General features: G+C 48.9%; 1 protein-coding gene across 2 annotated transcripts in view; it reads right to left on the bottom strand.

The window, feature by feature from the left end:
- CLCN2 (chloride voltage-gated channel 2) overlaps positions 1 to 13,971 on the bottom strand; it is a 79,737-nt gene extending 65,766 nt beyond the window's left edge. Inside the window, exon 1 of one of the 2 annotated variants that reach the window (XM_082224048.1) lies at positions 13,805 to 13,971. In XM_082224048.1, the coding sequence (XP_082080174.1) occupies positions 13,805 to 13,858 (54 nt within the window). In that variant the 5' untranslated portion in view covers positions 13,859 to 13,971. The remainder of the gene's footprint in view (positions 1 to 13,804) is intronic. The other variant, XM_082224049.1, reaches the window with a different exon arrangement.
- Between the last annotated feature and the right edge of the window lie 2,255 nt (positions 13,972 to 16,226).

Consider the following 16,226-nt stretch of genomic DNA (forward strand, 5'->3'; position numbering starts at 1 on the left):
TTGCTTTGTTTTGTTTTTGTTCCTCTTTTTATTATGTATCTTGTATTTTTATGCTGTGATCTTCCCTGAGCTACACAAATAAATAAAATCACCATCATCATCATTTATACTTCATTCCCCCCACCCCACCCTATGCATTTGAGAATGCTGATGTAAAGTGCTTCCTGACCCTCTTGTGCCTAAGCATGCATATGAAGAACAACAAAAGAATAAAATAGATCCCTGCTTCCATTCCCCTCTACCCCCAGAAAAAACATCCAATCCAGCTATTCTGCAATAAGCACAGCTGGCTGCACTGGGAGATAAATCAGTATATTAAACACTGTTAGAGAGAGAGAGAGAGAGAGAGAGAGAAGGAATGAATGTAGGAAGGTACGCTATGGCAAAAATCAGGGCAGAGCAAAACCTTAAGGCAGCCTTCCCCAAACCTGCTGCCCTCCAGATGTTTGGTGCTATGATTCCCGTTCGCCCCCAATTACTGCTAGCAGGGCTCAGTCAGCAGAGGATGAGACTCAGGGTCATGGGTTCAAGCCCCACGTTGGGCAAAAGATTCCTGCATTGCGAGGGGTTGAACTAGATGACGCTACTCTATGATTCTATGAACATGGGGAAAGGGAGTGTTGAGCAGCACACAATCCTTAATATGAGGATAGGTGTTGCAAAATGCCCTGCATTCAGTGTTAGATAGCCACTGTTTTGCCACTCTGCCTCACAGGAAAAGGGGATCCTGCCTTTACACTGAGCCAGACCACGGGTCCATCAACCGATGTGATTGGTCAGTTAGTTAAGTATTTCTATTGTTTTACTGGATGGGGGGGGCAGCTGCCCCTCTTGACTACACCCATGACTTCCACTCTGTGTTATCCCTGCCCGACAGGAAGCAAGGCAGGAGAAGATGAGCTGCAGGGACGGAAGAGAGAGAGGAAGAGAACTCCGTATCACCATTCCCTGGAAAAAGTTGTGCAACGTTTGCGCTGGCAATTGGGGCAAGTGTATTGACTAGGGAGAGCATAAAAGCCCGTCATAAAATGGGATTAGGTGGCAGATAGCTCGTGGGCGATAAGGCAGCCACCAGGGGAAAGATCAAGGTCAGCAAGAAGCAAAACTGGAATGGCCAAAGAGAGTCGGGCAAACTTTTGCGGGGTGGGTGAAGGAAGCGGGGAGGGGAGAAAGAAGGAGAGAGGAGAGCACCCCAGCTCAGAAAACCAAACACTGCACAAAACAAGGGAACTGAAGCTTGTGGTTAGAAAGGGAGAGAGGGCCTGTTGATTAGGGTTTTCTTTATCCTTCTCAACAAAAAAAGGCAGCACGTGCATTTCTTTATTTAGGATTGTCTCCAACCAAGCTGTCCCATTGGCGCAAGATTGTCGCTGGAAGTATATGAAGTATATACTTTCATGCTACACGAGGGCCAGGAGAGTAAAGGCAGGGGGGCCTTTTATTGAACACTTCGTCCACTTTCTCTTCTCCCCACCCTACATCCAGATATGGGCCAAAAGTTCTTTTAAGCTGCTCCCCACGGCAACAACAGCAGCACAGTCCCCATCTGGAGCTTGCAAAGAGCGCGTTGATGTCTTCCAATGTGTTCCAGCCCATCCAAAGGTCAGGTTACAATGGTTTAAAAAACAAACTTACTTGTAAATATCAGGGCTATCTGCCACTCAACAAATTTATAATTGATTGAATGCCTGGCTTTTTAATAGCTAGTTACTCAGTGAGAGTGTAAATACGCTTTTCGAAACTGTGCCTCTAAAGGAAGGGAACGGCATCTCTTAAGGCGTGAAACAACAAGAAATCTTAAGGGCGTAAGAGGATCCTGCTGGATGAGGCGAAGGCCTCTTCTAGTCCAGCATCCTGGACAATTAAGACTTTTTTGAAAGAGCACTGTCTCCTCCTGCCATTTCCAGCAAGGAGAATTCAGAGGCCTCTGAACATAGGAGCCCTCCAGAATTTAGATACATATCAGCATTGCAGGCTCTGCCCTGTGAATTAACTCTCTATTACTACTACTACTACTACTACTACTAATAATAATAATAATAGTAATTTTATTATTTATATGCTGCCCACCTGACTAAGTTGCCCCAGCCATTCTGGGCGGCTACCAGCACAATATAAAAAATCAAACATTAAAAACTTCTCTATATAGGGCTGCCTTCAGATGTCTTCCAAAAGTCAGATAGTTGTTTATTTCCTTGACATCTGATGGGAGGGCATTCCACAGGCAAGGTGCTACTACTGAGAAGGCCCTCTGCCTGGTTCCCTGTAACCTCACTTCTCGCAGGGAGGGAACCGCTAGAAGGCCCTCGGAGCAGTATCTCAATGTCTGGGATAAATGGTGGTGGTGGAGATGCCATTTAGGGCTTTAAAGGTCAGCACCAACACTTTGAATTATGCTCAGAAATGTTTTGGGAGCCAGTGAAGATCCTTTATGGCTGGTGTAATATGGTCCCGGCAGCCACTCCCAGTCACCAGTCTGGCAGCCGCATTCTGGATCAGTTGTCATTTCCGAGTCACCTTCATAGAGCGCATTGCAGTAGTCCAAGTGGGAGATGACCAGTGCATGGACCACTCTGGTGAGACATTGTGCTGGCAGGTAGGGTCTCAGCCGTCATGACCTGCACCTCCATGGATAGCTGTGAGCCCAGAATGACTCCCAGGCTGTGAACCTGGTCCTTCAGGGGCACAGTTGCCCCATTCGGGAACAGGGAATCCCCCACATCTGCCCTCCCCCTGTCCGCCCAAACAGTACCTCTGCCTTGTCAGGATTCAACCTCAATCCTACCTTTGGAGATTCACCAGGAACTGTCCCTGCCTTCTTTTGGGTGCTTCTTGAAAGCTGTACTTTTTAGACAATCCATATTGCCTTCACAATATGGATTTCTCCTTTTAGCCAACCAGGACTTATTGCTGTTTGTTTGCTGTTTTCAATTATGCTTTATAGATATTTACAAATTGATTTTGTTGTATTTTGTGATGTGAGCTGCCTTGATTTATCGTATGCATGTGCATAATCATAAATGTTCAAAGAATCAAATAAGCCTGTTCTCACACTGAGCTATTTGTCCACCAGCCACCCCCCTGGGAAAATAGGATGCATCCAATTGACTACAAAGGAGCAAGGAAGTGGGGCGAGGGGCGGGGAGATCATTTCCCACTGGCTCTCTGCTCAAACCAGCTTGATCAAGCTCCATCAAGGCATCATCTCTGCAAGACAGACTAGTGTGGGACGGGGAACACACTGGGCAGTATGTGGTCTCCTTTCCATCCCCAGCCCTGTCTAGATAACCATCACAAATGCCTATCCGCTGGTCCCCTTTGAAGTTTTCCAAAGCCAGACACCATGACTGATGGACAGGAGAGAGGCAACTGCAGAGGTTGCAAATCCAGACACTGGGCAGCAGGGGCAGATCAGAGAGGGAGAGAGGGAGAGAGAAAGAAGTTTCACAACAGCTGGCAAAATGTGTCGCCCGCAGCCATCTAAGCAACAGTTCCATTTCCCAATATCTTTGTCTGCCAAGAACCCCAGACAGGAAAGGTGGTTCCATCATATTACAAGCAGATACAAGACAGATAGACAGATAGGAGATATTGCAAAAGGGCAATGGAAATTCTTGGAAAGATGGAGTGTTTCATAAGGAATATATTTATAACAGGGTTGGGCAAAATGGAAATCAAGATCTGTTCTGGCACATCTCAAGGCGATCTGTAGTAGATCAAACAAAATAAAAAGATTCCTTCCAGTAGCACCTTAGAGACCAACTAAGTTTGTTATTGGAATGAGCTTTCATGTGCATGCACACTTCTTCAGATACACTGAAACAGAAGTCACCAGACCCTTATATATAGTGAGAGGGTGGGGAGGGGTATTACTCAGAAGGATGGTGGGAATGGCTGATGGGCTGAGATTGTGTGTACAACCCCTCAAACATCTGGTCCCACAAAAACCTATGCCACGATCAATCTGTTAAGTCTTTAATCTGCCCTGAGATTCCTTCTTGCTTCTGTGACAGCACTGCAAGAGTTCGGGCAACAGAGAGACTCCACTTTCATCCCTGGCTGAGATCCACCTAATGCAAAATCAGGGGCCCAACAACAAATGCCCTGGGTTTTTTGGAACATAACCGCAGAGGCCAAGGAACATAAACAGATGAAGCTGTCCTACACAGAGACAAACCATTTGTTCATCCAACGTGGGGCTGTAGCTGGCAGTGACTCTCTGCAGTCTCAAGGGGGATTCTCCCCCCACAACCCCCTACCCCAATGCAAGCCACTGCCTCTGCTCTTCATCTGGAGATACCAGGAAAGGAACTCAGATCAGATGCTCTACCCCTGAGCTACGACTCCTCTCCAGTTACACATTCCTGAATGGTGCAAGTGTGATATAGCCGGAGACTCTGTTTTTCCCAGAAGGCGGGAAGTGGCACCATTGTCAGCTCACAACTTTGTTAAAAATGCAAAAGGAACACAGGCAAGGCCAGAGGGAGGAGAGGAAGAATATTTAGGGAACGGCTTGAACTCAGTGGCAGAGCATCTGCTTTGGCTGGAGAAGGTCCCTGGGAGTGTTCCCCATCTGAAACCTTTGGAGAGCTGCTGTCAGTCAGTGCAGGCATTATTGAGCTAGATCAGTGTTTCCCAAACTAAGGCGCCAGCTGCTTTGGAACTACAATCCCCATCATCCCTGACCACTGGTCCTGCTAGCTAAGGAAGATGGGAGTTGTAGTCCAAAAACAGCTAGAGACCCAAGTTTGGAAAACAATGTGCTAGATGGAGCAATGTATAAGGAAAATTCCTATGTTTCTGAAGTGGCACTTCAACCATTGTTTCTGACCATCTTTCCTAGGAAAAGACAACAGAGGCAGGCTGAACTTTTTCTTCTCCATCATAGACTTTGGCCTAGACAGGTACATTTTTATCTCTGCAGTACCTCTGCAGATTCTAAGAATCTGAAATACTTCCCTAGCTTTAGACCTTCAGGAACAGCAAACAGAGACGATGCAACAAGTTTAAAGAGAGATTTTCGCAGACCTGGATGAGGACCCCGGACTTTTGCCTCCCTTCTGCAGCTCCTCAGTCCCAGAAGTTTCAGTTAAACAAGGTTTCATAAGAAGAGATCTGCTAGATCAGGCCAAATGACCATTAGTCAAGCATTCTCCGCTCACAGTGTCCAATCAGATGCCTGTGGGAACCCGCAAGCAGAATCTGGGCGCCACCGCAGTATCCCAACTTGTGACTCCCAGGAACTCGCATTCAGAGGCACATTTCCTCCGACAGTGGAGGCATGACAATGCCAGGAGGGCTAGCAGCCCATGACAGTCCACGAACTTGCCTAATCCTCTTTTTGGAGCCATCCAAGCTGGTGACCACCGCTGACTCTCTGAGGAGCAAACGGAATAGTTTTGTCTTCATTTAAATATTTTTATTGATTTTCATTTTTCACACCACGCATAAAAAAAGCACAACTCACAACACATCAACCACTTTGCTTAAAAATATCAGTTCAAATTCTCTCAGGGGACTCCAAAAAACCTTTACGCATAAGCAGAGTTTGGAATGGCCGTCTGTCATGGATGCTTTAGCTGGGATCCCTGCATTGCAGGGGATTGGACTAGATGACCCTCAGGGTCCCCTCCAACTCTACAATTCTAGGATATTACCATGAAATCGCAGGGGGTTATAAACACAATCTTCTTGAGGCATATAATCCAAAAACAAACCGCATAGTGTATGTTTTGTGTGGTGTGCTTTCTTTTGCCAGTCCTAAGATGCCAAAATTCAGAGTCATTGGATGCCCATGGGAGAGAATATTATGAGGGAGGGAGGAAAATGTCTTCCTGCCCACTTTCTCCACATGCATATCTAGACTTTCAGGTAGCCAACAGAAAGATTGCAAAAGCGGTCTACAGCATCTATACTTGGCCCTGTGTGCATACTCTTGTAACTCACTCTACATGGGGCTGCCCTTGAGACTGACCCAGAAACTCCAGCGGGTGCAGAATGCCGTGGCAAGACTCCTTATGGGGTTCTTGCCATAGGATCTCATTCACCCAGTGCTATGCCAACTGAACTGGCTCCCAGTGGAGTACAGGATCAGGTTTAGGGTGCTGGTTTTAACCTTTCAAGCCCTATACAGCCTAGGACCCTCGTACCTATGGGACTGCCTCTCCTGGTATGTCCCACAGAGGAACTTACGGTCTTCAAACAAAAACATCTTGGAGGTCCTGGGCCACAGGGAGGTTAGGCTGGCCTCAATCAGAGCCAGGGCTTTTTCAGCTGTAGCTCCGATCTGGTGGAACGCTCTGTCACAAGAGACTAGGGCCCTGCGGGACTTGACATCTTTCCACAGGGCCTGTAAGACAGCTGTTCCACTAGGCCTTTGGCCAAGGCACAGTCTGACCCCCCTCCTTTGGTAATCCTCACAGAACTCTAGCCCAATGGTTGCCATTAATTTGATTTTGAATTGATTTTAGAATGAATTGATTTTAGAATGCTGTGTTACTTTTATTGTTGTTAGCCGCTCTGAGCCCAGCTTCAGCTGGGGAGGGCGGAATATAAATAAAAATTTATTATTATTATACATGCATTTACCTTTACCATTTTTACATTCATACATCTGTATGTAACAGACACCTTATGACAAAGGCCATTGTGACCAGGGACAGATGACTGAACAGGCTAACAAGGCCGGTGATTAATTTCCCCATGGGACAGGGTCATCACAGAGAATGCAACACCCACAGAACACTCGCCTGCATGTGATGTTTCACACGTAACACTTCACAGGGAAGTCAATTTGGTTGCAAGCTGCAGCATGCATGGTAACTGAAGGCTTATGAATGAGGCTCTGGCAGCTGAATGGATGGTTGAAAAGTCTTGAATTTCAGGTGGCGTGGGAAGACGTATGTAGCTTTGACACACCGGCAGGTTTGTCTCCTGATGGTGGTGTAGTCATCAAACAACAACTATTCATAGGGTGAACCAAACTTAAGCGTTCAGAAAATGAGATGCATGAAGGAACTGTTAATGTTCCTGAAGTCTCCTTTTCCCAGTATTTAAGGCCGATTCACCCAGTCAAGCAACAGCTTGCATCTGTGAATGGACTCAAGTGCTCAGCCTAACCTTCTTCCCAGAATACAAGTTTTTAACAGGTAGTCTTCTACAAGACTCACAATCATTGGCTGCCTTTAACCAGAAATCCAAGGTTGTGTATACTGTATCACGGTTCAACTCTCCCCGAAATCCTGTGAGGCAGACCAGGCTCAGAGTTGCTGGCTGGCTCAAAGTCACCCAGTGCATTTCACAGGTGACTGGAGCTTTGAACCTGGGCGTCCCCAGCCCTGGTGCAACACTCTCACCACTGCACCAGGTGTGGGAAACCTGCAAGCCTACAGATGCTGAATTCCAACTCCCACCAACTATAGCAAACATGCCCAATGGCCAGGGGTGAGGGGAACTTAGTCCAGCCATTTGGGACAGCACAGAGGAAGGTCCCTTATACCAAACTGTGTTCGAAATTAGCCAGGTGCATTTTGTACCTGGCCATCAAACACTTGCAACGAAGTGAAGATGCCTAGGTGCCATCGCGAGGTACATGCCTGGGGATCATTGGATCCTGACAGTTTTTACACACCAATACCCTATCCTGTATTATTCTATCAGTTACATTTTATCTGCACAATCAGAATGAATTTCAGGAACCAAAATGCTTTTTCTGTGAAGCCTGAGCAGGAGCAGTCACAGTTAAGAAAAGGAGGTCAGAATAGGCCAATATATATGTGGACTGTCCTTTAAGTTCTCAAACCTAGCTCAAGGTTGTCATATGAACCAGTCCAATTTTTAACTAAGAATCAATCACAGTCAGTCCATTGTTTGAAAAATAAGTCTTGCAACTACACATTCCGTTTTGGCGACTGTAACCTTGGTTTAAGGAGCCATTTGGCACCTAGGTTATATATCTGAGTTTCTAACATTGATACCAAGTCAGGCCATTGGTCTGTGTAAAAAGGTAAAGGTAAATGACCCCTGGATGGTTAAGTCCGGTCAAAGGCGACTATGGGGTTGCGGCGCTCACCTCGCTTTCAGGCCAAGGGAGCCGGCGTTTGTCCACAGACAGCTTTTCCGGGTCATGTGGCCAGCATGACTAAATCGCTTCTGGTGCAACAGAACACCATGGCGGAAACCAGAGCGCATGGAAATGCTGTTTACCTTCCCACTGCAACAGTACCTATTCATCTACTTGCACTGGTGTGCTCTCAAACTGCTAGGTTGGCAGGAGCTGGGACAGAGCAACGGGAGCTCACTCTGTTGTGGGGATTCGAACTGGTGACCTTCCAATCAGCAAGCCCAATAAGCTCAGTGGTTTAGACCACCCGTGTCTAGGTAGCTAAGTACTGACTGGCAGTATCACTTCAGGACTTCAAGGCAGGATTCCTTTCACAGCCTCACCTGGAGATGCCAGCAACTGAACCTGTGACCTTCTGCAACTGAGCTAAGGCCCCTCCCCGATCATGTGGTGGGCCACAGGTTCCCCACCCTTGTGGTATACCATGCAGGCTCCCAGTGCAGCCCTAAAGTAAGGGCAGCTTTACAACCTGATCAAAGGGACCCATAGAAAACTGGCTGCAATGACTTGATGGCAATGATTATTAGGCAATAAGTAGTGGAAGCCAGGAAATGAGCGGAGATGCAAAAGCCAAAATCAGCGGTCGTCATGCCCTGCTGAAGCTGTGTGTGTGTGTGTGTGTGTGTGATACATGGAAGAACAGAGGATGAGGATGAAGGCATGACAGCAAGAAATTGGACATGCCCACAGCTACACAATTACAGAGCTGGGAGAGCCGACTACAAGGGAAGATTAAAGGAGCTAAATAAGTCTAGCCAGGGGCCGGTGCCAGTGGCAAGCATTTGAGTGGTGTTAACATGAGATTAGGCGGAAAGGCGATGGGAGCAGAAAGTAGAAAGGGGGCAGGGGGGGCGCAGATCAGTAAGCAATTTGGAAAGTTTTGTTTGTGGTCAACAGCACATGTCCGATGCAGCGGCAGAAGGAGGAACCCCAGCTGGAGGATCAAGGCCCATGTAAAAAGATGCCAGGAATCTGTTTTGGTCCCAGCGGAAAGATGGATTCAACAGCCGCTCTATGAAGGAGGCATAATGAGGTGGTAGAATTTGGGGCAGTGTGACGTTCAGTTGAAAGTATGAATGTCTACCCATCACTAACTTTTTAAATATTCCCCACATCAACAACAACAGCAATTTGCTCTTAACCAGCAGGTCCCAGGGTGGGTTACGACAACTGAAAATTCAGTTGTAGAATCACAGAATTGTAGAGTTGGATGGGTCCCAAGGGTCATCCATTCCAACCCCCTGGAAAAGCCAGTGCAGGACTGAAAACAGTTAAAACAGATTACAGTTGCAGGAATAGGGTGAGTCCTGAAAACACCGGTCTCAGGGGTCAAAGGCCAGAGCAAAGAGGCAAGTATTCAGCATTTGCTAGGTGCACTCTGTAGGGAGGGAATTCCACAACTTAGGGGCCGCCACAGAGAAGGCCTTCTTCTGGAAAGCCTATTGATGTATATCATTTTTTCTGGACCACTCAACTCATGCAAAATAGTTTGCAGAAGTTATTTGAATAACCTAAGTGTTTGGCCAGGGACGCGGGTGGCGCTGTGGGCTAAAGCCTCAGCGCCTAGGGCTTGCCGATCGAAAGGTCGGCGGTTCGAATCCCCGCGGCGGGGTGCGCTCCCGCTGCTCGGTCCCAGCGCCTGCCAACCTAGCAGTTCGAAAGCACCCCCGGGTGCAAGTAGATAAATAGGTACCGCTTACCAGCGGGAAGGTAAACGGCGTTCCGTGTGCGGCTCTGGCTCGCCAGAGCAGCGATGTCACGCTGGCCACGTGACCCGGAAGTGTCTCCGGACAGCGCTGGCCCCCGGCCAATAAATGTGAGATGGGCGCACAAACCCCAGAGTCTGTCAAGACTGGCCCGTTCGGGCAGGGGTACCTTTACCTTTACCTTTAAGTGTTTGGCCACTTTAATAAATCTTTTTTTTAATGTTTTAGTTTTCATCTCAGAGGTGGAGTAGTATTTCACTACTGTCCTGGATAGGTCATCTAAAGGTTGTTGGGAGCCCGTCTTTTCTAGCAATATCCCAGGGACCTTCCTTGAAAATTCAGCACGCTCTCTGTCTCCTTCCTCACAAGCTGCCTCTAGAACAAGCTGCTTAGGGCCCGTGTATTTATGGGACCGCCTCTCCTGGTATGCCCCGCAGAGGTCCATGAATAACCATAGTTTAGAGGTCCCGGGCCCTAAGGAAGTCAGATTATCCTCCACCAGGGCCAGGGCCTTTTCAGTGATGGCTCTGACCTGGAGGAATGCTCTGTCCCATGAGACCAGGGCCCTGCAGGATCTGATTTCTTTGCACAGGGCCTGTAAGACAGAGCTATTCCACCTGACTTTCAATTTGAACTTATCCTGATCTTTTATTCCCCTTCCTTCCCTCCCCCTCCCCTTTTATGAAGATTAGCTGCTCTGGGATCCCACAGCTAATTCTCCCCGGTCTCCTCGCTGGCCCAAATAGGACTACCGTACTTTAGCCAGCTAGCCCTGGTGATCACCTAATGTTTATTGGATGGATTTTCCCCTAAATTGATTTTAGAGCTTTGAATTTATTGTTATTCACGCTTTTATACTGTACTTTATGCCGTTTTTTGTTGTATCACCATTAAGTGTTTTAAATCTGTTGTTAGCCGCCCTGAGCCCAGTTTTCTGAACCGGGAAGGGCAGGGTATAAATAAATTATTATTATTATTATTAGCCATTTTGTACATAAAGCTACGAAGACTCCAGGTCTTAATGGACTACAACTCCCATCATCCCGGATCATTGGCTAGGCTGGCTGGGGCTGATGGGAGTTGGAGTCCAACATCTGGAGGGCTCCAGATGTGAAAGCAGAACACGTATAGGCATTTGTCTTCCCCTCAGCTTCAAGAAGAAGCTACAGTGGTGCCTCGCAAGACAAATCCGTTCTGTGATTCTCTTTGTCTAGCGGTTTTTTCGTCTTGCGAAGCAAGCCCATTGACGGATTAGCGGATTAGCGCTATTAGCGGCTTATCTGCTGATCGGATCAGCTGATAAGCGGCTTAGCAACTTAGAAAAGGGGGGGAGGGGAAAAAACCAGCAGGAACTCGCAAGACATTGTCGTCTTGCGAAGCAAGCCCATAGGAAATTTGTTTTGCGAGGCACCTCCAAAACGGAAAACTCTTTCGTCTAGCAAGTTTTCCGTCTTGCGAGGCATTCGTCTTGCGGGGCACCACTGTAACCTGATAGCAAGCCTATTCAAACACATAATTTAGAAATGAACCATGGTTTTTACTATTAGCTGGTTTTTATTTGTTATTGGTTTTATATTGTTTGAGGTAGATTCCTTTGGGTTTTTTAAGTGCTCTATTTTTTCCCCTTAACAGAAGAAACAAACACAAGTCATTTTCATAGCACATATTCAAGTAAGACTCCCTTCCCTTGAGACAGAAAGCTGAAGCTTTCTTTGCATGACTGCGCTGCCACCTCCCCTGCCAGCGGCAGACAGTCTTGACTCTTTCCAAACTGGCACTAGCAAATGTCCAAGTCCCTGACAGGGGCCTCTCATGGACACCTCTGCTCCAGGAATTGTCCCCCGATACACTCGACTGCAGCTTTGCCTTCCTCAGTTCCCCATGGCAAAACCACGCTTTACTCCAGGCAATTTTTCCCATGCCAATATGAAACCAGTTCCCAAATGCTCCTCTCTTGCAGAAAGTCCTGCCGGCTGCAACTGATCCTTCCAGGACGAGAAATCCCCCTGCCTGCTCTCACCCCGCGCTCCTGTGATACCCATCTTTTTTTTTCTTTTGAAACAAACCAAGACCATATACAAAAAAAAGAGAATTTTATTTTTAACCTGTCTCACATGCCCTTCTACTGCAAGGATACTTTTCTGAGAAGGAAACTAAAGCCAAACTCAGGCTGGCAGGCAGCATGTTTTTTTTAAATAAAAAAAAAGTTTAATAAAAAAAAAATTGCAAGACCAAATTTGAAACGACCTTTTTCCAAATCCCATACAACACCTGTGATATTAGGGGAAAGACGCCAGCCTCCCCCCCGCCCAACTGAGCTATCCACCTTATTGCTTATTTTGTTTAATATATTTAATCCCAAACAGGATTCATATGCTCCCTCCCTAAACACAAGTCCTGGTCAAAAATCTTAAGGCAGCTTGAATATACATTGCTAGATCCCCTTTAAGGGATGTGGGTGGCGCTGTGGTTTAAACCACAAAGCCTAGGGCTTGTCAATCAGAAGGTCGGCGGTTCAAATCCCCGCGACGGGGTGGGCTCCCGTTGCTCAGTCCCAGCTCCTGCCAACCTAGCAGTTCGAAAGCACATCAAAGTGCAAGTAGATAAATAGGTACCGCTCCGGTGGGAAGGTAAACAGCGTTTCCGTGCGCTGCTCTGGTTCGCCAGAAGTGACTTAGTCATGCTGGCCACATGATCCAGAAGCTGTTTGCGGACAAATGCCGGCTCCCTCGGCCTATAGAGCGAGATGAGCGTTGAAACCCCAGAGTCGGCCACGACTGGACCTAATGGTCAGGTGACCTTTTTAGATCCCCTTTGGCAATGCCTGTTCAAGATGCCCTGCTACCCACCTCTAACCAGGGACCCACAAGTGGCCTTATTCATCCCTCCCCCCCCCCGCCTCCGAAGCATCGCCTTCTGTGTCCCTCTTGCCACCCTGATCTGCACCAACCCCTGGTGGTGCCCACCACCTTAAAATCCCTTGGAAAATGGCTTTCTCCCCACATTTAGCATCCTGTTGAGAAGGAAGCCAAGGGCATTAACCAACAGCCCCCACAACCATGCCATTCCTGTTGGGGTCTTTTGAGGGTGGGGGTGATTTGCAGCTCATGAATGCCTTTGAGCCATGCCCCATAAACCCAGATGCGTAGGAACAGGCTTGGAGCAACAGGGATGGGAACTAGGAGAGAAAGGGCAACAACTAAACAGCAGAACACATGCTCCGCATGCAGAACGTCCTGGGTTCAACACACAGGTAGAACTGGGGACGATCCCTTTGAAGAGCAGCCAGTGGCGTGGCATGGGTTGTCAGCACCCGGGGCAAGGCAAGTAATTTGCGCCCCCTAACCCGTGGATTTTAGAGCTGCGAGTGCGAGCGCGCCCCCCCCCAGATGTTGCGCCCGGTGCGTCCGGCCCCCCCCCATGCTCCCCCCACGCTACGCCACTGAGAGCAGCTGCCTGTCAGTGCAGACATCACTGAACATGAATGGGCTAGTGGCCTGGCTTTCCACAAGACAGCTCATTCCTGCCGCTAACTCCACGGTCCAAACCTAAGCGTATCTTTGGAGGAAGCAAGTCCGGCTGAGTTCAATGGGACTTGCTCCCAGGGAACAGCGCACAAGGGCGCAAGCTTCTTAGCGCCCGCTCCGCCAAGCGGCACTAATGTGGTGGTCATTTGAGGCGCCACGCGACACTCCCCGCATGCTCAGAAGCACTCTTCTTTTTTTCTTTTTGCAAACCGGTCCCGCGATTCCCCTCCTCTGAATGCAGCAGCCCTGTTTTCCTCCGCCTCTTCCCCCAAATTCCCAGGACTTGACCGTGAAAAGGTCCTGGCTTGAAGGCAGCCTTGGGAACCCGCGCGCAGCGAACGGCGCTCTGCACGCGCTCAAAGGCACTCTCTCCCCTCTCCTGCGGTGCAAAGAAACCCCGAGGCTAAGCGCCGAGGCAGAGCCCCCCGCCCAGAGCCCGCCCCACTCACCAAGGTCTGCTCGTACTGCAGCGCCCGCTGCTCCAGGCCGCTGTCCGCCGCCATGGTGGCCGGCTCCGGGCGCCCCTCTCCCGCCAGCAGGCTCCTACGAGCAGCCCCGGCAGCACTCGCTGCGCCCTGCGCCCGGACGCCTGGCTCCTCTCCTCGCTTCTCCCCACGCCCCCAGCACGGGGCGGGACCGGACTGGCTGGCAGGGGCAGGCCCGAGGGAGGTCCCGGGGCAGCCGCTCCGCCTCCACCGGGAAAGGCGCCGTCGCTGCGGAGGAGGAGAGGAGGAGGCGGACCGGCGGGACGCTTGGGGAGGGGCCGCAAGAGGCGCGTCGTGGCGGGGCAACCCGACGCCCACCAGCCCGGGATGGAGCCAAGGGGCGAAGATCTGCAAGCCGGGAGCGCGCGTAGGTGGGACGGTCCCATCCCGGGCTCGTTTACACGGGACAAAGCCTCCCTTGAGGTCCGAGATGGCACTTCCTCTCGGGTTAGGCGCGCGGAAGTTCGCAGCCGGGCGGTATTACTCGCGAGGAAGCCACTTTGAATCAGCAGAGGTTACCTCCTAAGGAGAAATGCAGAGGACTGCGCAGCCATCGAGGTTGCAGCGGGGAGGATTGCGCAGTGGGACCCTATCCTCTCTCTCCCCCCACGCACGTCTTTATTCTCAGTATAACGCTGCGGGGGGTGGGGAGGCCAAGCTGACCCTCCTCCCCACGCGCGCACCCGATCCTGTTGCAGCAGGATCCAGTGGCTTCCTGCAGTGATCACTTTTCTCTGGCCTTTCGTGCCCCCACCCCTCCCAGCCGATGCCGGAAGGAGCTGAGGTTAATTGCATAAAGGGGGGGGGTCGCCGAGGGAGTCGTTTATTTTATTTCTATGCCGCTTTTCACTCACACGAGTCACGGAGCTGGTACAAACAATAAATAACAATAACAGAATAGAATATCACAACTGCAACATAAATCATACAGGATGGTTTAAGGCATCATCAGTAAAACAATTGCAAATTATCAGTAAAATTACCTCCTCATATAAAACACTAACAAAGCAACTAAAAAAATTAGGCACAGCCGCAACAAAAGTCATTTTATAAGATTCACAGTGCTCATAATCCACAAAACAATATTAGCAACGAAACAATTATTAGCAACAATGTTGGCAACTAGCAACCAAAACTCGGCTAAGCACTGTTGAGTTCACACACACTTTTACTTCTGGGCTGTCTGCCAGTGGCCTGTGGCCCCTTGGAAGGTTGCTTGCAAGGGAATGCGGCCCTTAGGTTGGTAAAAGGCCCTCCCCATTAAAAAAATATGTTCTAATTTGCATGTTGCGCCTCTCCATCTTCTGCACGTGTGGTGTACATTGTGAATGGGTTGCCCCTTCCTAACCCATATTGTTGAAAATATTGTTTCAGAACTTGGATGCCTACCCGTCCCACTCTGCTGGAGGAGTGGCAAGAACCCATGGGGTCCCAGGCGCTCACCCAAGGTCTGTGGTCCTTTGGAGAACTGAGACACGGCAGAGACTGTCGTTGCTTTAAGAAACGTGGTTTATTCGCCTATTTGCATGGAGGGAGTCCAGATCTTACAGCATGGTCATGCATTAATTTCTAGAGCTTAGGAAGGGGGGGGGGCTCCCAAATCTACAACACTATCAAATGCAATAAATATATAAATAATATCTTAAACGTTTATTATGAAAGGGTAAGACGTAAAAACATAAGGAGAGCGTCTGCTGGATCAGGCCAATGGTCTGATCCTGTCCAGCATCCTGTTCTCACACTGGCCAACCAGATAGATGCCTGTGGGAAGCCAGCGGGCAGGATCTGAGCAGAAGAGCAACTCTCCCTGTGGTTTCCAGCAACTGGGATTCAGAAGCATCATTGCCTCCAACTGTGGAGACAGAGAATAATAATAATAATAATAATAATAATAATAATAATAATAATAATAATAATAATAATAATAATTTATCATTTATACCCTGCCCATTTGGCTGGGTTTCCCCAGCCACTCTGGGCGGCTTCCAACCGAAAATTAAAAACAATACAGCGTCAGACATTCAAAACTTCCCTAAACAGGGCCGCCTCCAGTTGTCTTTTAAAAGTAAAATAGTTGTTTATTGCCTTGACATCTAGTGGGAGGGCATTCCACAGGGCAGGCGCCACCACCGAGAAGGCCCTCTGCCTGGTTCCCTGTAACCTCACTTCTCACAGGGAGGGAACCGGAAGAAGGCCCTCAGCACTGGACCTCAATGTCTGGGCTGGATGATGGGGATGGAGACGCTCCTTCAGGTATACAGGACCGAGGCAGTTTAAGGCTTTAAGGGTCAGCACCAACACTTTGAATTGTGCTTGGAAACGTACTGGGAGCCAATGAAGATCTTTCAGGACCGGTGTTATATGGTCTCGGCGGCCACTCCCAGTC

The sequence above is a fragment of the Podarcis vaucheri genome, assembly GCF_965113315.1.
Source record: "Podarcis vaucheri genome assembly, chromosome: 5".
NCBI classification, from domain to species: Eukaryota; Metazoa; Chordata; class Lepidosauria; order Squamata; family Lacertidae; genus Podarcis; species Podarcis vaucheri.